Source organism: Meles meles, chromosome 12 (assembly GCF_922984935.1).
Source record: "Meles meles chromosome 12, mMelMel3.1 paternal haplotype, whole genome shotgun sequence".
Taxonomy (NCBI): domain Eukaryota; kingdom Metazoa; phylum Chordata; class Mammalia; order Carnivora; family Mustelidae; genus Meles; species Meles meles.
In genome coordinates, this window is record NC_060077.1 from 74,432,230 (window position 1) to 74,455,429 (window position 23,200).

At 38.5% G+C, this 23,200-nt stretch overlaps 1 protein-coding gene and 2 non-coding genes across 3 annotated transcripts in view; 2 read left to right on the top strand and 1 right to left on the bottom strand.

Annotated features, from left to right (window-relative positions):
- Window positions 1-23,200, top strand: part of DCC (DCC netrin 1 receptor) — a 1,182,017-nt gene that overhangs the window by 802,902 nt on the left and 355,915 nt on the right. The window contains exon 8 of the mRNA XM_046024141.1: window positions 19,943-20,099. Within this exon, the coding sequence (XP_045880097.1) occupies window positions 19,943-20,099 (157 nt within the window). The remainder of the gene's footprint in view (window positions 1-19,942; window positions 20,100-23,200) is intronic.
- LOC123954819 lies at window positions 14,777-14,965 on the bottom strand. The gene has a single exon (XR_006821176.1). It is a non-coding gene; the product is annotated as a U2 spliceosomal RNA (small nuclear RNA).
- LOC123954810 lies at window positions 17,577-17,680 on the top strand. The gene has a single exon (XR_006821169.1). It is a non-coding gene; the product is annotated as a small nucleolar RNA U13 (small nucleolar RNA).

The following is a 23,200-nucleotide window of genomic DNA, read 5'->3' on the forward strand; positions in this document are numbered from 1 at the left end:
CCATCATCTTAATATAGAATGCTATATGCATAAGAGGTTATATATAAACCTAACAGTAACTACAAATCAAAAACTGGTAATAGAAATGCAAAAAATAAAGAGGAGAGAATCTAAGTTTATCATTAAAGAAAGTCAGCAAACCATGAGAAAAGAGCAAGAGAGGAAAGGAATAAAGAAAAACTATAAAATCAACCACAAAACAAGTACAAAATGACAGTAAGTATATACCTACCAATAATTACTTTGAATGTAAATAGACTAAACACCCCAATCAAAAGACATGGAGGGGGTGACAGAATAGATAAAAAAGGAGAACCAATCTATATGCTTTATACAAGAGACTCATTTCAGACTAAAGACACGGGCAGACTGAAAATAAAGGTATAGAAGAGCATTTATCATGCAAATAGCAGTAAAGAGAAAGCTAGGGTAGCAATACTGAGAACAGAACAAAAACAAACAAAAAAATAAAACCTTTAAAACAAGACTTTAAGGGGTGCCTGGGTGGCTCAGTGGGTTAAGCCTCTGCCTTCGGCTCAGGTCAGGATCTCAAGGTCCTGGGACTGAGCCCCGCATCGGGCTCTCTGCTTAGCGAGGAACCTGCTTCCCTCTCTCTCTGCCTGTCTCTCTGCCTACTTGTGATCTCTCTCTGTCAAATAAATAAAAAAAATCTTAAAAAAAAAAGACTTTAAGAAGAGACAAAGAAGGACACTATGTAATTATAAAGAGGACAATCTAATAAGAAGATCTAATAATTGTAAATATTTATACACCCAACATGGGAAAAATAAAATACATAAAGCAGCTAATAACACATATAAAGGAACTAATTGATAGTAATGCACTAATAGTAGGGCACTTTAATACCTCACTTGCATTAATGGGTAGATCATCCAGAGAATCAAGGAAACTGTGGTTTTGAATGACACATTGGAGCAGATATATTCAGAACATTCCATCCTAAGACAGCAGAATATACATTCTTTTCAAGTGTACATAGAACATTCTCCAGAATAGATCACATGTTAGGCCACAAAACAAGTTTCAACAAATTAATAAAGATTGGAATCATACCAAGCACCTTTTCTGACCACAACACTATGAAACTAGAAAGCAGTCACAAGAAAAATATCTGGAAGTTACACAAGTACATGGAGGTTAAATAACATGCTATTAAACAGTGAATGGATCAATGAAGAAATCAAGGAGGAAATCAAAAAATACATGGAAACAAATGAAAATGAAATGGTCCAAAATCTTTGGGATGCAACAAAAGCTATTCTAGGAGGGAGGTTTGTAGTAATACAGGTTCACCTCAAGCAAGCAAGAAAAGTCTCAGGCAAACAGCATAACCTTACACCTAAGGGAGCTAGAAAATCAAGAACAAACAAAACCCCAAACCAGTAGAAGGAAGGAAGTAATAAAGATTGGATAAGCAATAAAAGAAATAGAAACTAAAAACAAAAACAAAAAACAAAAAAAGTAGAATAACTCAATGAAATCAGGAGCTGGTTCTTTGAAAAGATCAACACAATTGATAAAAATTTAGCCAGACTCATCAAAAAAAAAAAAAAAAAAAGTTAATACCTCTTCTCATTCTGCCCCCACAAAATAGAAGAGGAAGGAAAGCTTCTAAATTCATTCAGTGACACCAGAATCACCCTGACACCAAAATCAGATAAAGGCACTATCAAAAAAAAAGAGAACTGCAGGCCAGTATCTCTGATGAGCACTAATGCAGAAATCCTCAACAAAATATTGCAAACTTTATCCAACAATACATTTAAAAAACCGTTCACCATGATCAAGTGAGATTTATTCCTGGGATGCAAGGGTGGTTGCAAATCAATCAACATGATACATCATATCAACAAGAGAAAGGATAAAAACAATATGATCATTTTAATAGATATAGAGAAAGCATATGATAAAGTACATCAATTCATGTTAAAAACCCTCAGCAAAGTAGGTTTAGAGGGAACATACCTCAAGATAAGAGAGCTCATATATGAAAAACATGAAGGCAGCAGTGTCTGGGTGGCTCAGTGGGTTAAGCCTCTGCCTTCGTCTCAGGTCTTGATCCCAGGGTCCTGGGATTGAGCCCCACATCAGGCTCTCTGCTCAGCAGGGAGCCTGCTTCCCCCCCTCTCTCTGCCTGCCTCTCTTCCTGCTAATCTCTCTCTCTCTCTCTCTCTGTTAAATAAATAAATAAAATCTTTAAAAAAAAAAAGGAAAAACATGAAGGTAACATCATCTTTAATGGGAAAAAACAGAAATTTTCCCAAAGATCAGGAACAAAACAAAGATCTCCACTCTCATCATTTTTATTCAACACAATACTAGAAGTCCTAGCCACAGCAACCAGACAACAAAAAGAAATAAAAGGCATCCAACTCAGTAAATAACAAGTAAAACTTTCACTAGTTGCAGATGACATGATATTATATATAGAAAATCCTAAAAATCCAATAAAGAAATCACTAGAACTGATAAGTGAATTTAATAAAATCACATGATACAAAATCAATGTACAGAAGACTGTTGCATTTCTATACACTAATAATGAAATAGCAGAAAGAGAAATTATGAAAACCATCTCATTTGCAATTTCACCAAAAATAAGATACCTAGAAATAAACCTGGCCAAAGAGATGAAAGATTTGTAATATAAAAGTTGTAAAACACTGATGAAAGAAATTGAAAATGTCACAAAGAGGGCACAAGTGAGTAGTGGTGGGAGGGAAGAGCAGTGGAAGAGGGAGAGAAGCAGACTCTCTGCTGAGTGCAGAGCCTGAAATGGGGCTCAATCTCAGGACCTGAGCCAAAATCACCAGACGCTTAACTGAGTGAGCCACCCAGGTGCTCTGGTACTTTGTATTTTTATGGTGACATCCTGAGCAGTGGAATAGGGAGAGAAGCAGACTCTCTGCTGAGTGCAGAGCCTGAAATGGGGCTCAATCTCAGGACCTGAGCCAAAATCACCAGACGCTTAACTGAGTGAGCCACCCAGGTGCTCTGGTACTTTGTATTTTTATGGTGACATCCTTTGCAGTGACATGATTATTTTTGGTGGAATTAATAATTATTCTGAGAGATAATAAGAATTTTCAACTTCATATTGAAATGAAAGTTGCATATACTGATACTATTTTCCCATCTTTTCTGGCTCTGCCTTTCTTACTTACTTTCTTGTCTTGGTTAGTTTAGTTAATTTGTGACAACTATTTGCATATTAGGAAAATCAGTCTTTTATAATATCATTAAAAATACTGTTCCAATTTGTCATGCATATTTTAATCTCACTCATGCTTTTCCATACAAAAGCTTTAATTTCAATATGGTGGTAATATTTATTTTTCTTTATGGGTTCTGTTTTTTTGTCATATCCTCACAACTGCCTGCCATATCTTTTATGGTGAAAAAAATATGGAGACAGGAGACATTATAATAAGGTTGTATAGTAAGCAGTGACTCTGGCACAGAATTCCATCATTTTAACATCTTAATTGCAAACGTCCCCCCCACCCCAGTTTTATGTTATCTTTAAGGATAGCCATTATCCCTAAAGTGGACTGTGATGCTGCCATTGGGTTCCAAATTCTGTCTTAAATTTTGATGAATCAGCTTCAGAGAAACAAAGAGAAATAATAAGTAGAAAAACAAACAGGAAAAAGAGACAGAGATGGAAGACACTGTTGCTTCCTAGCATGATAGAACCTTAGTGGTAGCAATCTTATAACCTCCTTACCCTAGAAGCTATCTGTCTAGCTACTAACTGAAAGACAATATAGCCTGCCTCCTAATTGCAATCCTAGGATTCTTTTCACTTTGCTCTAGAAAAAAAGGTCATCCATCATACCTCTTGATGAGGAAAACCATGTGAATATAGGTCAAACATATATTTTTAGTTATAGGTCAAACATATATGCTTTAGTTATAATAGCAACCAAGAATCAAATTTGAAATAGATACATTTATTATCATAGTTGAATACATGTATCCTGTATTTCAGAATAATACATGCCCTATGTTATATTTGGAATTATTCAATAGACTTACCAGCCATAATTCAAACTGATATGGACCTTTGAGTCAATCAACACATTTATGGATTATTTTAAAAAATCAAACAAGACTTTGTGAAAGACCCATCTTCTTCTGTAGGAATTAATACTGTTCTATTTAGAGTGACCAAAAAGAATGCTGGAATTTGATTCACAGCCATAATTTATAAGATAATGTGTTTTTATTACTTAATCATCTCTGATAGTTATTCCTTTTGTTTGCCTACTTAATGGATATGAAGTATGAGTGCTAGGTTCAGGCCAATAAGCCTTTTTTATGGTTTACAGCTTTACTAGCATTTTCTTTACTTCAGTACACTAAAAAAGAAAAAGAAGGGTGGGGGGTAGTTTATGTGAGTGATCACTCAACTGTGACTGCAAGTTCTCTATGCTCACTGTCTCAGTTCCCAGAAAGGGGACTGGAATAGAATTGTACTGCTTCTCTCACTCATGTGTGCACTATCTGTCTCTCTCTCTCTCTCTTTTTCTTTCTCTGATATATCAAACTCAAAAGAAACAGGGTTCTAAGGAAACATATTTCCTATGCATTCTGTGCCCCCTTTAGTTTTTCAGTGGTTTCATAGTGGTGATATGAGACTCTACTTGCATAGACTTAATTGGAATAAGTAATAATTTATCTTAGTTTTATTTCCTCTTTTATTCTTTTTATTTCCCTTTAATATGTTTTGGAGGCTATAAAACTTGAGGATGAGTAGCTAGAGGTTAGAGCCAAGTGAACTACACATGGCTGCTTAATAAACCTCCATGCCCTGTCAATGCACTCTTGGCCTGAGATGCTGCCTCCCACACTCATTCTCCTCTTGTCTACCAGAAGCATAGCATTTGGTGAGTATGTTCTGAAATTCTCATTCTCAGAGACATTTCAGAACACCAAAACTAGCCCATCCTGGCAATGAGCATTTCCAAGGGTACACTTATACAGTACCTTTAAATAAATTATTTAAAAATTTATTTTAAATCCCATGGACAAAGTTGGACATTTGCCATTAGTAGAACTCACCGAGCCATCAAATGAGATTGCAGCTTTTCGTTTTTTTCCTGAGTGAGCAGGCCGGGGGGCAGGGAGGTGACTTGGATTCCAGAAACAGTAAAAAGAGTTCTTAATAGAATCTACATTACTGAAGAGAATAACTGAAACTTTCAGTTCCCCCTACTTCATTTGTATTATTTTCAACTTACTTTTACTTGAGTTTCTTAACAGAAAAATTCAGCTCTTATAAAAAAACAATTAAGATTACCTAGCATTGAATCAATAATTATTTTTCTTAACAACATAGCTTGTTAGCTATTTTATTTTGGTAGCGTCTCACCAAAGGAAATTGCATTAAAAAAAATACAGCTTCTTAATGCTTACCATCTTGATTTGTATCAGAAATGCATGTGTTCTTTAGATGTTCTTCACGGGTGGAGAAGAGGATTGCATGGCAGCCCAGGACAAAGTGCCATATGGCTGAGATAAGGTGAATGTTCATAAAGGCACCTGAGAGATGGGAGGGGAGATGTCATAGCTTGTCAGTCTTTATCCCTAGAGGAAGCTCTGGTTACAGGGGAATGATTGAAATGGCACATTTGGGGCCCCTGGGCATGGAAAAGGGATAAATAATGACTAACAATTCAATGACATAAACTCAAGGGAAAGAAGGAAACAAAGGGAGCTGGGGACTGGGTAGAAGCAGAGCTTTCCTACAGTTGGTGAAAGATGCCAGGAAGAGACATTGATGAGAGAGATGATTAAAGGGCCTCACAAAGCCTTGAATAGTGACAGATGGGAAAGGTACAGTGATTAGTAAGAAAATACAGAGAGAAGAGAGACCTGAAATGAAGTACATTCTTGCTGAAGTAGACACGTGGGATGACAAAAAAGAATGAATTTTCTCTGTAACCTGAGAAAGGAAGTAGGGAGAGATATTGAGCTGATCAACTCCTATCTTGTATGGCAGAAGCACCCTTGTCCCCAACTCACTTGACCTATCAGATTTAGCCCAGATCCTTCCCAAAGCCTTTCCAGTAGGGATCCTAGATTTCCAGCCAGATATCATGAAACTGGTCCAGCAGAAGGAGACTTTCTTCTTTCTGGATCTGAAGACAGATAAATAACAATAAACATTCACGGAGTGTGTATCATATGCCAGGTACTGTGAGCAGCCCTTAAATCCAGTTTACATCATCAATGAATTGGATCAGTTTTCAAATGTGGAGTGTAGGGCTCAGAGAAGCCAAATAGCTTGGGGTTCCAATCCCATCTATTTAATTGCAATTTTCTCGTTGAATCCACTTGTTTACAAAAAGGTTGGACTAGCCACCTTCTCAAGCTGCTTGAGGTCTGCTCCATTTTGGGTAAACCCTTTTAAAAGGCACTTTCTTAAATAAAGAGAAAATAAAGAATATAATTGGTTCACACATTATAGGTTGGCCAATTTAATTTACCAGATATTATTTTCCTCTCATTCTGTCTTTTGAAAACACTTTAAACTCTGAGAGATATAGTAATCTCTGCTGATATGATAATATCTTCTAGAATTTTTTTTTTCATCTTGTATCTTTGTATGGCCATAGGTAATCCTTCTTACCATGCAAACTTGTCCTGGCAGTTCTCTTTGATATATGGTTTGAGGATAAGAATCACACTTCAAATAATGGATTCCCAGGTTCTTTTATGGATGCATAAGTCAGCTCAAACTTCTCAGGCTTCTGCTTTGCTTCTTAATGAAAGCATTATTTTTCTTAGAAATTATTCCTATATGAGCACATCTTCTATATTTTTGGGGACATAGTTGGATTAACCTGTTCTCCTCTCATTTGGTCTGAAATGAAGTAGTCTCATCATAAATCTACATTCCTTTGGAACCTGCCTCAGAGTTCAGCTTTTTAATCTATTTTGTCATTTATTAGCAGAGTAATAGTGATTAGCGTGACCAGCTTGTAGTAATAGCTCAGTCCTCTCCCAGTACATAATCACAGACCTATTTTTGAGGGTTCTGAGAGGGAATTTTTTAGTCAAAGTCTTAACATTATAAATGTCACAATTTTCCAATGCCTTTCATTTAGCTAACACTATAAGAATGTATTGGATGCCTAGGATGTCACTAAACATATGCTACTAGATTTGGGGATTAGACTGGTGAACAGTGTAGACTTTGCTTCTACTCTTTTAGAGAATACAATTTGGTATAGGACAACAAAAAATGACTAGACCATTAGAGTTCAGTATATGAAGTTTCCAGAGGGGACTTCTCCTATTCCTGTGAAAGTCCAGAATGAGAGGCTTCTAAGCCAGGACTGCAATTAGTGAAGTGACACCTGAGCAGAAGGCTGAAGGAGAAGCCCAGGTCAGGGCCGCAGAGCAGTTGGAGGGAGATATTCCCTCCAGGTTGCTGCACACAAAAGTAGCAGAGGTGAAAGCATGAGGTCTTCATGGAACAAACTAAGGTCAATGATCCCAGAGACCTTCCTCTGTGCCCTTCTCAGGCTTACAGCTGCCCACAACAACTGAGAACATAGAACTGGGATGGAAGAAGCAATGTGAGAGGTGGGAAGAGATAGGTCCTTGTCGGTGAAGATGGGGCAGGGAGAATCACCAATGGCTGAGCTGACTTCCCACTCTGGCCTTGAGACATGGATTTAAAAAGGCCTTCATGTGGCTCAGTGGGTTAAAGCCTCTGCCTTCGCTCCAGTCATGATCTCAGGGATTGAAGCCTGTGTCGGGCTCTCTGCTCAGCAAGGAACCTGCTTCCCCCTTCTCTCTACCTGCCTCTCTGCCTTCTCGTGATCTCTCTCTCTGTCAAATAAATAAAAATATTTTTAAAAATAAAATAAATAAAAAGGCCTTCATGCAGTTCCTTACACATAGTAATCCCTCCATTAATATTGAATGGACTAATGATTGGATACATGAATTGATTTACCAAAGAAAATGCATACAGAAGATGGCGGAGAAGTAGCAGCCTGAGACTACATCAGGTAGCAGGAGATCAGCTCGATAGCTTATCTAAACATTGCAAACACCTACAAATCGAATGGGAGAGCGAAGAGAAGAAGAACAGCAACTCTAGAAACAGAAAATCAACCACTTTCTGAAAGGTAGGACTGGCGGAGAAGTGAATCTAAAACGACGGGAAGATAGACCGCGGGGGGAGGGGCCGGCTCCCGGCAAGCGGTGGAGGAGCGGAGCACAAAATCAGGACTTTTAAAAGTCTGTTCCACTGAGGGACATTGCTCCAGGGGCTAAACCGGGGTGAAGCCCATGCGGGGCCAGCGTGGCCCCAGGCCCCGTAGGGTCACAGAAGGATCGGGGGAGTCGGAGTGTCGGAGAGCTCGCAGGTATCAGAACGGAGAAGCCGGCTGCAGAGACAGAGCCGAGGACTGAACTCTCAGCTCGGGGTTACCTTGAACTGGTCGCGGGCTGGGTGAGCTCGGAGCGCAGCTAGAGGCTGGGGATACGGGAGTGATTGGGTGCTGTCCTCTGGGGGCGCACTGAGGAGTGGGGCCCCAGGCTCTCGGCTCCTCTGGGCTGGAGACTGGGAGGCCACCATTTTCATTCCCGTGTTCCGGAACTCTACAGAAAGCGTTCAGGGAACAGAAGCTCCCAAAAGCGAACCCGAGCCGATTACTTAGTCCGGCCGCTGGTAAGGGCGGTGCAATCCCGCCTCGGGCAAAGACACTTGAGAGTCACTACAACAGGCCCCTCCCCCAGAAGATCAACAAAATATCCAGCCAGGACGAAGTTCATCTATCAAGGAGAAAGCAGATTCAATTCCTAAGACAGCAGAGCAATTCCAGAGGAGGAGAAAGCAAAGCACGGAACTCATGGCTTTCTCCCCATGATTCTTTAGTCTTGCGGCTACTTCAATTTTTTTTCTTTTTTCAATTTTTTTTTCTTTTTTCAATTTTTTTTCTTTTTTCTTTTTTCTTCTTCTGCTAAATTTTTTAAAACTTTTACCCTTTTCTTTTTTAACATTTTTTGACTAGTTCATCTAAATATATATATTTTTTCTTTCTTTTTTATATTTTTTTATTTGTTTTATTTTAAAAATTTTTTTCTTTTTTCTTTTTTCTTTTTTTTTTTTTCAGAACCTGTTTTTATCCCCTTTCTCCCCCCCACAATTTGGGGTCTCTTCTGATTTGGTTACAGCGCATTTTTCCGGGGTCTTTGCCACCCTTTTAGTAGTTTATTTGCTCCTTCATATTCTCTTATCTGGACAAAATGACAAGGCGGAAAAAATCACCACAAACAAAAGAACAAGAGACAGTACCGAAGGCTAGGGACCTAATCAACACAGACATGGGTAATATGTCAGATCAAGAGTTCAGAATGACGATTCTGAACATTCTAGCCGGGCTCGAAAAAGGCATGGAAGATATTAGAGAAACCCTCTCTGGAGATATTAAAGCCCTTTCTGGAGAAATTAAAGAACTAAAATCTAACCAAGTTGAAATCAAAAAAGCTATTAATGAGGTGCAATCAAAAATGGAGGCTCTCACTGCTAGGATCAATGAGACAGAAGAAAGAATTAGTGATATAGAAGACCAAATGACAGAGAATAAGGAAGCCGAGCAAAAGAGGGACAAACAGCTACTGGACCATGAGGGGAGAATTCAAGAGATAAGTGACACCATAAGACGAAACAACATTAGAATAATTGGGATTCCAGAAGAAGAAGAAACAGAGAGGGGAGCAGAAGGTCTATTGGAGAGAATCATTGGAGAGAATTTCCCTAATATGGCAAAGGGAACAAGCATCAAAATCCAGGAGATGCAGAGAACCCCCCTCAAAGTCAACAAGAATAGGTCCACACCCCGTCACCTAATAGTAAAATTGACAAGTCTTAGTGACAAAGAGAAAATCCTGAAAGCAGCCCGAGAAAAGAAGTCTATAACATACAATGGTAAAAATATTAGATTGGCGGCAGACTTATCCACAGAGACCTGGCAGGCCAGGAAGAGCTGGCATGATATATTCAGAGCACTCAACGAGAAAAACATGCAGCCAAGAATACTCTATCCAGCTAGGCTATCATTGAAAATAGAAGGAGAGATAAAAAGTTTCCAGGACAAACAAAAACTGAAAGAATTTGCAAACACCAAACCAGTTCTACAGGAAATATTGAAAGGGGTCCTCTAAGCAAAGAGAGAGCCTAAAAGTAGTAGATCAGAAAGGTACAGAGACAATATACAGTAACAGTCACCTTACAGGCTAATAATGGCACTAAATTCATATCTCTCAATAGTTACCCTGAATGTTAATGGGCTAAATGCCCCAATCAAAAGACACAGGGTATCAGAATGGATAAAAAAAAAAAACCCATCAGTATGTTGCCTACAAGAAACTCATTTTAGACGCGAAGACACCTCCAGATTTAATGTGAGGGGGTGGAAAACAATTTACCATGCTAATGGGCATCAGAAGAAAGCTGGGGTGGCAATCCTTATATCAGATCAATTAGATTTTAAGCCAAAGACTATAATAAGAGATGAGGAAGGACACTATATCCTACTCAAAGGGTCTGTCCAACAAGAAGATCTAACCATTTTAAATATCTATGCCCCTAACGTGGGAGCAGCCAACTATATAAACCAATTAATAACAAAATTAAAGAAACACATCAATAATAATACAATAATAGTAGGGGACTTGAACACTCCCCTCACTGAAATGGACAGATCATCCAAGCCAAAGATCAACAAGGAAATAAAGGCCTTAAATGACACACTGGACCAGATGGACATCACAGATATATTCAGAACATTTCATCCCAAAGCAACAGAATACACATTCTTCTCTAGTGCACATGGAACCTTCTCCAGAATAGATCACATCCTGGGGCACAAATCAGGTCTCAACCGGTATCAAAAGATTAGGATTATTCCCTGCATATTTTCAGACCACAATGCTCTGAAGCTAGAACTCAATCACAAGAGGAAAGCTGGAAAGAACCCAAATACATGGAGACTAAACAGCATCCTTCTAAAGAATGAATGGGTTAACCAGGAAATTAAAGAAGAATTGAAAAAATTCATGGAAACAAATGATAATGAAAACGCAACAGTTCAAAATCTGTGGGACACAGCAAAGGCAGTCCTGAGAGGAAAATATATAGCGGTACAAGCCTTTCTCAAGAAACAAGAAAGGTCTCAAGTACACAACCTAACCCTACACGTAAAGGAGCTGGAGAAAGAACAAGAAAGAAACCCTAAACCCAGCAGGAGAAGAGAAATCATAAAGATCAGAGCAGAAATCAATGAAATAGAAACCAAAAAAAGCAATAGAAAAAATCAATGAAACTAGGAGCTGGTTCTTTGAAAGAATCAATAAGATTGATAAACCCCTGGCCAGACTCGTCAAAAAGAAAAGAGAAAGGACCCAAATCAATAAAATCATGAATGAAAGAGGAGAGATCACAACTAACACCAAAGAAATACAGACAATTATAAGAACATACTATGAGCAACTCTACGCCAACAAATTGGACAATCTGGAAGAAATGGATGCATTCCTAGAGACATATAAACTACCACAACTGAACCAGGAAGAAATAGAAAACCTGAACAGGCCCATCACCAGTAAGGAGATTGAAACAGTCATCAAAAATCTCCAAACAAACAAAAGCCCAGGGCCAGACGGCTTCCCAGGGGAATTCTACCAAACATTTAAAGAAGAACTAATTCCTATTCTCTTGAAACTGTTCCAAAAAATAGAAACGGAAGGAAAACTTCCAAACTCATTTTATGAGGCCAGCATCACCTTGATCCCAAAACCAGACAAGGATCCCACCAAAAAAGAGAACTACAGACCAATATCCTTGATGAACACAGATGCAAAAATTCTCGCCAAAATACTAGCCAATAGGATTCAACAGTACATTAAAAGGATTATTCACCACGATCAAGTGGGATTTATTCCAGGGCTGCAGGGTTGGTTCAACATCCGCAAATCAATCAATGTGATAGAACACATTAATAAAAGAAAGAACAAGAACCATATGATACTCTCAATAGATGCTGAAAAAGCATTTGACAAAGTACAGCATCCCTTCCTGATCAAAATTCTTCAAAGTGTGGGGATAGAGGGCACATACCTCAATATTATCAAAGCCATCTATGAAAAACCCACTGCAAATATCATTCTCAATGGAAAAAAACTGAAAGCTTTTCTGTTAAGGTCAGGAACACGGCAGGGATGTCCATTATCACCACTGCTATTCAACATAGTACTAGAAGTCCTAGCCTCAGCAATCAGACAACAAAAAGAAATTAAAGGCATCCAAATTGGTAAAGAAGAAGTCAAACTATCACTCTTCGCAGATGATATGATACTATATGTGGAAAACCCAAAAGACTCCACTCCAAAACTGCTAGAACTTGTACAGGAATTCAGTAAAGTGTCAGGATATAAAATCAATGCACAGAAATCAGTTGCATTTCTGTACACCAACAACAAGACTGAAGAAAGAGAAATTAAGGAGTCAATCCCATTTACAATTGTACCCAAAACTATAAGATACCTAGGAATAAACCTAACCAAAGAGACTAAGAATCTATACACAGAAAATTATAAAGTACTCATGAAAGAAATTGAGGAAGACACAAAAAAATGGAAAAATGTTCCATGCTCCTGGATTGGAAGAATAAATATTGTGAAAATGTCTATGCTACCTAAAGCAATCTACACATTTAATGCAATCCCTATCAAAATACCATCCATGTTTTTCAAAGAAATGGAACAAATAATCCTAAAATTTATATGGAACCATAAAAGACCTCGAATAGCCAAAGGAATATTGAAGAACAAAGCCAAAGTTGGTGGCATCACAATTCCGGACTTCAAGCTCTATTACAAAGCTGTCATCATCAAGACAGCATGGTACTGGCACAAAAACAGACACATAGATCAGTGGAACAGAATAGAGAGCCCAGAAATCGACCCTCAACTCTATGGTCAACTAATCTTCGACAAAGCAGGAAAGAATGTCCAGTGGAAAAAAGACAGCCTCTTCAATAAATGGTGCTGGGAAAATTGGACAGTCACATGCAGAAAAATGAAATTGGACCACTTCCTTACACCACACACGAAAATAGACTCCAAATGGATGAAGGACCTCAATGTGAGAAAGGAATCCATCAAAATCCTTGAGGAGAATGCAGGCAGCAACCTCTTCGACCTCAGCCGTAGCAACATCTTCCTAGGAACAACGGCAAAGGCAAGGGAAGCAAGGGCGAAAATGAACTATTGGGATTTCATCAAGATCAAAAGCTTTTGCACAGCAAAGGAAACAGTTAACAAAACCAAAAGACAACTGACAGAATGGGAGAAGATATTTGCAAACGACATATCAGATAAAGGGCTAGTATCCAAAATCTATAAGGAACTTAGCAAACTCAACACCCAAAGAACAAACAATCCAATCAAGAAATGGGCAGAGGACATGAACAGACATTTCTGCAAAGAAGACATCCAGATGGCCAACAGACACATGAAAAAGTGCTCCACGTCACTCGGCATCAGGGAAATACAAATCAAAACCACAATGAGATATCACCTCACACCAGTCAGAATGGCTAAAATTAACAAGTCAGGAAATGACAGATGCTGGAGAGGATGTGGAGAAAGGGGAACCCTCCTACACTGTTGGTGGGAATGCAAGCTGGTGCAACCACTCTGGAAAACAACATGGAGGTTCCTCAAAATGTTGAAAATAGAACTACCCTATGACCCAGCAATTGCACTACTGGGTATTTACCCTAAAGATACAAACATAGTGATCCGAAGGGGCATGTGTACCCGAATGTTTATAGCAGCAATGTCTACAATAGCCAGACTATGGAAAGAACCTAGATGTCCATCAACAGATGAATGGATAAAGAAGAGGTGGTATATATACACAATGGAATACTATGCAGCCATCAAAAGAAATGAAATCATGCCATTTGCGACGACGTGGATGGAACTAGAGCATATCATGCTTAGTGAAATAAGTCAATCGGAGAAAGACAACTATCATATGATCTCCCTGATATGAGGACATGGAGAAGCAACATGGGGGGGTAGGGGGATAGGAGAAGAGTAAATGAAACAAGATGGGATTGGGAGGGAGACAAACCATAAATGACTCTTAATCTCACAAAACAAACTGGGGGTTGCTGGGGGGAGGTGGGATTGGGAGAGGGGGAGCGGGCTATGGACATTGGGGAGGGGAGGCGAACCATAAGAGACTATGTACTCTGAAATCAACCTGAGGGTTTTGAAGGGTCAGGGGTGGGAGGTTGGGGCAACCTGAGGGTTTTGAAGGGTCAGGGGTGGGAGGTTGGGGGAACAGGTGGTGGGTAATGGGGAGGGCACGTTTTGCATGGAGCACTGGGTGTTGTGCAAAAAGAATGAATACTGTTACACTGAAAAAATAAATAAAATGAAAATGCATACATGTATGATCCAATTCCACAGCACTACTATTATGCTAGTCTGTAAAATGATAAATTCAGTAGGTTTCTGGGAACGGACTAGAAATGGTTTAGGGAGAAAGCATGTTGTGATTTCTAAAACAACCACCCTACTGAAAATTTAGGATGGAATTAGTTTATAAATAAGAGACTATCTCAGACTTAGTAACTGTCTTATGTGTATACACCTATGTTTTAAAAAACAGTTTCCTATTCTCTTAGGGAAAAATCCAGAGTTTAAAAAAAAAATTTTTATGGGGGGGTGCACGTTCCTGGAAATACTACAATACCAGGTCCATGTGTGGAGTAGATAGAACAAGCTCCTCTTCATCTCCCTGATCCAAAAATCCATTGAATACATTGCCCTCAGTTGGAGGACATATCAGATATTAAACTGATAAGAACAGATACTACACTTGATCTTCACTAAAATGCACAGAAGCAATTAAAAATAATTCTTCATATCAAGCATAACAGTAGGAACTTGATAGACATTCAATGAATATTGATTATTCCGTTTTAGAGACTAACCCAATAAATTCTTTTATGTAAAGATTAAGATTTAATGAAATATTATGGAGATCATTAACTTCTATCTCGTTAATTTAAAATTAAAAAGTCATTTCAAATCACTTTTTTAAATTCACATTTGTTTGTTTTATTAAAGTTCTCCATATACTAGCTAGAAAGCCATGATTCTTTGGATATTGAAAATAATATGAAACCTTAGAAAAAATTGTTGTTCTCTGTAATTTCAACCTTATACAGCTGAGCATCTTTTCGGCAAGTTTGCAAAATTACTTTGTGAAATATAAAAACTTTAAAGCAAAATGTAAATTTTATCTGCTTCTTCATTTGGACAATTAAAAGCTAGAGTTTGAGGTCAAGGAAATAATGATAAGAAAAAAATACAAAAGGAAAAGAAATAATATTTGCCTGAGAACAATTAAATGTTCCTTTAATTTCCTTAATGTTACCCATTTATATTTTACTCAAATCTTCAGGCTAATAAGGAGATGATGTGAATAAAACATCTAGTTGATCTGGTGGCTACATTTATAGTATTTTCATTAACAATATGGGGAATGACAAGAAAGTAAGCCTATTGCCTGTTTGATATTAATGAAAATTAAAGGTTTTTGGAATACATCTAATCATAATTTATGTGCCTCATAGGGAGTAGAGGTCAGGCAGTTAATAAGGTCAAGGAAAAATTAATATCTGTAAACATTATATAGTAAAATTCTAAGCGAAACAAACTTTCTGGTATCTAGGCAGACATGGCTTTATAGAAAAATTAACCCAATAATGTAATTGTTACCAAGGCTATTGCACTGCCATCATAAAATAGTAGTAATAATACTACTAGAAGTAGTAGTGACTAGGAACTTAGAAACCAAAGTTTCAAAACTATTCTTTGAATTTCTATTATTTTCAGAAATCACTTCCTTTTCCTGGATTTTATTATGATAATTTTCTTTGATAAAGAGAATCTTCTAAATAAATTTTTTTTAAAAAGACTATGTTATAGTATGGTAAATTCACCTCCTCTTCTCCATGACAACAGAGAAAGAAGCCGTAACTATGGCAACAGTAATGGGCCTGGGAGATTGGGGCCAGACTGGAGATTAGGCCTCCAAGAGCAAAGAAAAAAAGTCCTGATTAGTTCCTTATTGAGACCTTCTGTGGAGATGAGTAACTGTAGAGAGAAAGCATGGAGGATTAGTAAGAACAAAATTAATTCCCTGTGTAAAGAAAGAAGCCATCCCTTTGTTAAAAATGTGTCCGTTCCTTTTCATACGAGGACTGTTTAAATTGAGGTAAAAGGGGCTATGATTAATTCTATTCTGAGCTTTATCTGTGTCATCTGCATCTAGACTGGCTCTGTGAGAAGGCACTTCTGGAAACCTGAGAAGAAAAGCATCCTTGCTCAGACTCCCATCACTCTCCCTCTTGGCAGCCCCTGAATAGGTGGGGAAACCACCTCGTTTTTGATATGATACCATCTCTAAGTGAGGTGCATTTGGGGAAAAACGAATTGAAATTTTTTTTCTCCTGTTCTTTTAAAACTAATTTGTCTAACTTCTTGAGAACTCTCAAAAGATTTATACAGGTCATCCTGGATCATGTTTTGTTTTTTAGAAAATCTTTTGTTAAAAAAAAATTTAGTAATAATCCCATTTGCTTTAAACTGGCAAGGGGTATAGGGATTACATTTTGGGAAAATGAGCTATGATTTTGCCAGGATGCATGGATAACGAGGTTACTTGGGGTGTTATTTTTTTTTATTTTTATTTTTTTATTAAGATTATTTATTTATTTATTTGACAGACGGAGATCACAAGTAGGCAGCGAAGCAGGCAGAGAGAGAGGAGGAAGCAGGTTCCCCGCTGAGCAGAGAGCCCTATGCAGGGCTCAATCCCATGACCCTGGGATCATGACCTGAGCTGAAGGCAGAGGCTTTAACCCACTGAGCCACCCAGGTGCCCCACTTGGGATGTTTTAGATGGTAAATTTATAAACCTGAGAATGGTCAGATGGTATGAATATTATCCATATTAAAGGATTTTGTGAAATTAACCTCTAAAAAGACTGTACTTTTTCAAACTTCAGCTGACAGTGTAAGAAAGTGTCACATCCTGGCCAACCCTAGATACTAACATTTTTTAAAAGTCTTGCTTCTCTGACAGATTTTTTTAAAATACACTTTATCCTGACAGACTCTTTAGATTTTATTTTAATGCACATTTTTTGTTGTTGTTGTTACTGTCAGGTTGAACCCTAATTTAAAATAAGATTATTTTTTATTCATTTTGGATTTGTTTTTAAATATTATAGATCTTAATTATCATCTGTTAGATATTTTACAAATACTTTAGGTCATTCTTTCCAGAGGAAATAACACTAGACTAAGTGAAGGGGGACAGCAAGAGTTAGGTAGACGAGATGGGTCTGTTAGTGTGGGAGCTGCTGTGGGAAGTCTTCAGGGAATCACCAGTGGATCCACATGGGGAGAGCCTGCTTAGTGCCAGCAGCAAAAAGGCAGGGAGGCTCCAGATCCTCTTGTCATTCATAGGTGTGATGATTAGGTATTCATGCTGTTGCATGGCATGTTCCTCCCTCAAACCTTGTTATGAACTCAGCACAACTCCCATCTGTGGTGGGGGGGCATTGATGGGGGATGGTGAGGAGAAAATCCAAGAAGCCTGCATGTGAGCTTCAGGAGGAATGCCCTCATCTATTTTTTGCCATTGACTTCTCTGTACCTAGAAGGGTCAGCATTGGATAAGCACTCTATGAATATTTTTTGGATGAGTGGAGCTAATGGATGCTGCTTACTATGGAAACTTTGCAAGCCTCTCCCCAAAGTGGTTTTTTTCTGGCAACAGGGACACACTAGGCTGTTACGCAGGATGGCTCTTGGAATCACCCTCAATCAGTAGTGGAGGAGTAGTGGATAAATACCTTAGTGTGCTTCTTTCAAGGCAGTTAACCTAGAGGCCGGTGCCACACTGGCCTGCAGAGCCCCACGTGGAGCAGCCATCCAGTTTCCCACAGTGCTAACTGCCAGATAAGTCAGTTTTCTAGCTTTCACTCCCTGCCATCTCACTTCCCGACTTCCTTGGATCACCTTCCAAATCAACTCTTTGTGCTTCAATCTGTGTCTTAGGCCTCTTTGCGGAGGAAGCCGAACTATGAAAAGGGATAAACAGGAGCCAGGCCTGTAAACCCATTTCAAAGTTTGGAGATTCCCTGAGGTAAAGAATAGACACTGAGGAAAAATAAATGTAGAGTAATATGACCAGATGTGTCTTTTTATAAGCTTATTCAGAATGCTGTCTGTACACAGAGTACATTTGAGGGAGATGAGTGGACGGAAAGCAGAGGAGCTGGAAAAAGCAGAGATAACTGCGGCAAACAGAATGATGGTGTGGTAGAGTTAACATGGGGTAGGTTTACCAGATGTCCGGAGTGAGGGGACTCCTAGAAAGGCTGAGTGAGAGAGCGAGTCAGGGGTAGGAGATACCTTTTGCTTTTCTGGGCTATACAGTTGTGAGGAAATTGTAGATACAACTGACTTGAGCAACCCAGGTGGAGAAGCAGGCTGAGTGGATAGTGAAGGGAGTGGGGAGGATAAATTCACATAAGTGTACTAGTTGGAGATGTCCATGGTGTGTGGAAGTACAGGTTTTTGTCAGGAGGCTTAATATCACCCACAATTTTGAGACAGATGCTACATATCCAGGCATCAGTCTTCTCCCTCTCCTCAGCACTGTGCCGCATAAGATTGACTAACTTGCTGCCAGTCTACCATTTGTTTCAAATACTGGGTTGACCAAAAAAAGCAAGGGGAAATTTTACCTATAAAGAAGTAGGCTAAGAAGATATGGAGCCCGAAACAACTGTGAAAGATTTCTGCAGTTCTTTACAACTTCTTTCTCTATATATAGGGTATGTATTGTCAATTGATAATGTTTCTGGAACCATTAGGAAGTAATACAACCCCTCTGACCCCAGTGGATTTTCCCGCTAACAGGAGTGTAGTGCACAGTAGGAATAGTGACTCTGCCAGCCCCTGGAGAAAGTGAATGCAAGGATGAAGACTCATTTTGGTAAGAACTAGAGAAAATGTCCCACAAAAGCCAGTTTGAAGATTAAATGTAGGCAAATAAGTCCTTGTGATTTGGGGCTAGAAATCACCTGTCAAAATGAAACATATGTTTCCTACCCTTGGGAACTTGAAAAAATAAGAAGATGAATTATGAATATACACATTTAATAGAAAATTCCATTATAGATTGTAAATGCCCCAAATATTTTTTTTTAAAATGAGTTCTTCAATTGTGGATGATTTATTCCTGTGAATAACAATTCTTAAATTTTGCCATACATGCAAAGATACTCTACAAGTATAGAACTTTTGTGTATCTTTATGTTTGGTAGAATCTTTTTTCTGTCAGTTCCTTTCTAGCAGGTTGTCTGTAAGAACTCTTTCTACTCTTGGTTAGCTTCTATCAACTTTGTTTGCTGTTCCTTTAAATTGTATCTAAAACAGGGTAAACAGGCTCAGAGTGGAATAAGGCTTTACAGTAACTGCTTGGTTACCTGAGGCATTTATCCATGGCTATGTTTCTCTGTGTCATGCCTAAACAGAACATTTTAATTGTTACAGATCCCATGAGAAATGGAAATTGGACAAGTATGTAGTAGAGTCGTATATGTTATTATTTAGTCACCTTTCATAAAGTCCAAGAAATTCTAATATATCTTTGATTCCATTCACAGTTTGCTTTCCCTTGTTTTTCTTCCTTCCTTTAGAGTGGACCATTCTATGTTTGCTAATTGATTGATTTTGCCTTCCTGCACATTTCCCCTCTATGGCATCAACACCTCTCTCACAGCCTCCTCTCCTTTTTCCCTAGCTATCCCAAGCTCCAGTGTCCTTCCTTCTGCTCCCAGAGATGTGGTCCCCGTGTTGGTTTCCAGTCGGTTTGTCCGTCTTAGCTGGCGTCCACCTGCAGAAGCAAAAGGGAACATTCAAACCTTCACGGTCTTTTTCTCCAGAGAAGGTGACAACAGGTAAGTGCCACCCGTACGTAATCTGCCGTCTCTTTAGATGTATACTGTGGCATAAAGACACCTGCAGGGGATCTTGAGCGGGGCGTTGGAGACCATGTGGAATCAGCTCTGTCCATCGCTCATCTGTAAGCGGAGATAATATATCTCCATGGACTATGTGTGTTTTTTAAAGTGGGATTGTTTATAGAATAAAATAAAGTCTTTTTTAAAAGATTTTTATTTATTTATTTGATAGAGATCACAAGTAGACATAGAGGCAGGTAGAGAGAGCGGGGGAAGCAGGCTCCCTGCTGAGCAGAGAGCCCGATGTGGGCTTGATCCCAGGACCCTGGGATCATGACCTGAGCTGAAGGCAGAGGCTTTAACCCACTGAGCCACCCAGGCGCCCAGAATAAAGTCTTTTATAAGAAACTTCCTTTAGGGGTGCCTGGGTGGCTCAGTTGGTTGAGCAACTGCCTTCAGCTCAGGTCATGACCCCGGAGTTCTGGGATCGAGTCCCGCATCGGGCTCCCAGCTCCGCAGGGAATCTGCTTCTCCCTCTGACCTTCTCACCTCTCATGCTCTCTCTCACTGTCTCTCTCTCAAATAAATAAATAAAATCTTTAAAAAAAATAAGAAACATCCTTTAAAAAAGACAAGCATGTGAATATTTAATAATCACTTTTTATTTCCTTGATTTTTAAAGTGCTAAGCAGAGAACAGAATTAGGTTGTATATTAACAGAGCAGGATATGAAAGAACCACAGTAGCCAGATTGTCATTGATACCATGTGAGCTCAAGAAAACTGTATAACTTCTCTGAGCCTGACTTTACTTATATAATACAAAGTGAATAATAATACTTAACTCTCAAAGTTTTTGTTAGGATTAAATTAGGTTGCATATGTAAAGGTCATACAAGAGTATCTAATATTTGGTAGAAATTATTGTTTCACTCCCTTTTTTAAACGATTTTATTTATTTATTATTTTAGAGAGAGATAGCTTGGGAGGAGGACCAGAGGGAGAGGGAGAGAGAGAATCTCAAGCAGACTCCGTGCTGAGTGTGGAACCTGAAGCAGGGCTGGATCTCAGAACCCTGAGATCATGACCTGTGCTGAAATCAAGAGTCAGACACTTAACCTGCTGAGCCAACCAGGAGCCCCATGTTGTTTCTCTTTTTACTTGTCACTTATAGACAAATGTATTTTGTATATGTCTGGTTTCAAGATCACAATCCTTTATTCTTGATTTTTCTCAACACCTTCTCTTTGAAATGTTTCATGATTTTAAGACTTTGAAGTTTGATTTGTAAGCCTAACATAGATATTGGGTAAATTCCAATTTCTTCTATAAGAATAAATGGTGAGGGCCCCTACGTGGCACAGTCAATTAGACATCCAACCCTTGGTTTCAGCCAGGTTGTGATCTCAGGGTTGTGAGATCGAGCCCCACATCACGCTCTATGCTCAGCTCAGAGTCTGCTTAAGATTTTCCCTCTCCCTCTGCCCCTGCCCCTTCCTGTCTCTAAAATAAATAAAAATTTAAAAAAAACATAATTTAATAAAAGAAGAAACTGTGTAATACCAATTTTATTTCTTTAAATGTATTAAACTTATTTTATATTCTGTGTTTGGTTATTCTAATATCTATAGTCTTTGAGAGTCTAGTTCAATGATTTGTTTCTGCTGAATTTTCCTCATAATGGCTTGTTTATTTTCATGTATAGGTGATTCTTGATTGTTAACTCTAATCCTAATTTCTCTGAGGGAGATTTTTGTGACCAAGTATTACAGAACAATCTTGGGAGGATGTGCTTTACCAAAATGAGACCATGTTAAACCAGAATTTTGTTAAGATTTATTTGGTCCATACCAGTCTCATGTTGATATATTATTGAACATGAGAAACACGACTAAGTATGATAACATTTGTTTTTTTCTGCCATTTTTAACATATCAACTCACATGGGTAAATGCAGACTTGTGGTAAGGAATTCTCTGATTTTTTTTGTTGTTGTTCTATTTCCAGTTAAGCTAAGGCTGGGATCATATGTTCACCTGTTCTCTCAGGAGCCTAATTTCATTTTCTAGTTCACCCACTGAGGTTTGCGCTTTTAGGATCCTGGCTGATGCGAGGTTCTCTAATCAGAACGTACACCCTACTTTATCTGCAAGCTTCATTTCCTATTCTCTTCTCCTACCAGTTCTAAAACTCCTCGCTCCAGACTTCTATTGAAAGCACATACTCTCAGGCAAATACCCTCTCCACAGTCTGCTTTCTCACTATGATAATTCTCTTATTTTGCTGCCAATATATTATAGATAAAAACCTCTTTTTTAAATAAAAAAAGATTTTGAATAATATGCCCAGCATTTTAGATGTGCTGTAACAGAAGAGTTTTTCATATAATACCTAGTTAGCCATATCGTCTGAAATGACATTTGGAAATATTTATTTTAATGCCTATATGATTGGTATCATTATTGTATATCATTAGTTATTGACAGTTGAGCAAGTATATTTGAATATAAGCATGTTCAGTGTTTAGGAAATCTTATTTAAGATTAAAGCATAGGGGCACCTGAGTGACTCAGTCAGTTAAGGGCCTGACTTTGACTCAGGTCATGATCCCAGGGTCCTGGGATCCAGCCCCACATCAGGCGCCCTGCTCAGCAGAGAGTTTGCTTCTCCCATTCCCTCACCCCGCTATTCTGCCTGCTTGTGCCCTCTCTCTGTGTCAAATAAATAAATAAAATCTTTTCTTTTAAAGATTAAAGCATAAAACCACTCTGTGAACATTCCACTTAGAAGGAATCATTCACTGAGACTAATATTACACTGTATGTTAACTAACTAAAATTTAAATAAAAACTTTTAAAAAATAAGGAATCAGAAAAGCAAGGCATGCAGCTTTCTTAATAGACCTTTCCATTCTATTCCTTGAGCATTTTTTTTTTTTTACTTTCTATCCTCCTCATCAATGTTTAGGTTTTCTGTGTCCCCAATTAAAGGCAGTCAAAGAGATCAGCATGTAAAAGCCCAATTTGCTTCACAGAAACACTATGTTGCCAAATCCTCAAATTCTGTAGAGAACAACACCTATTTACAAATGTACTCTGC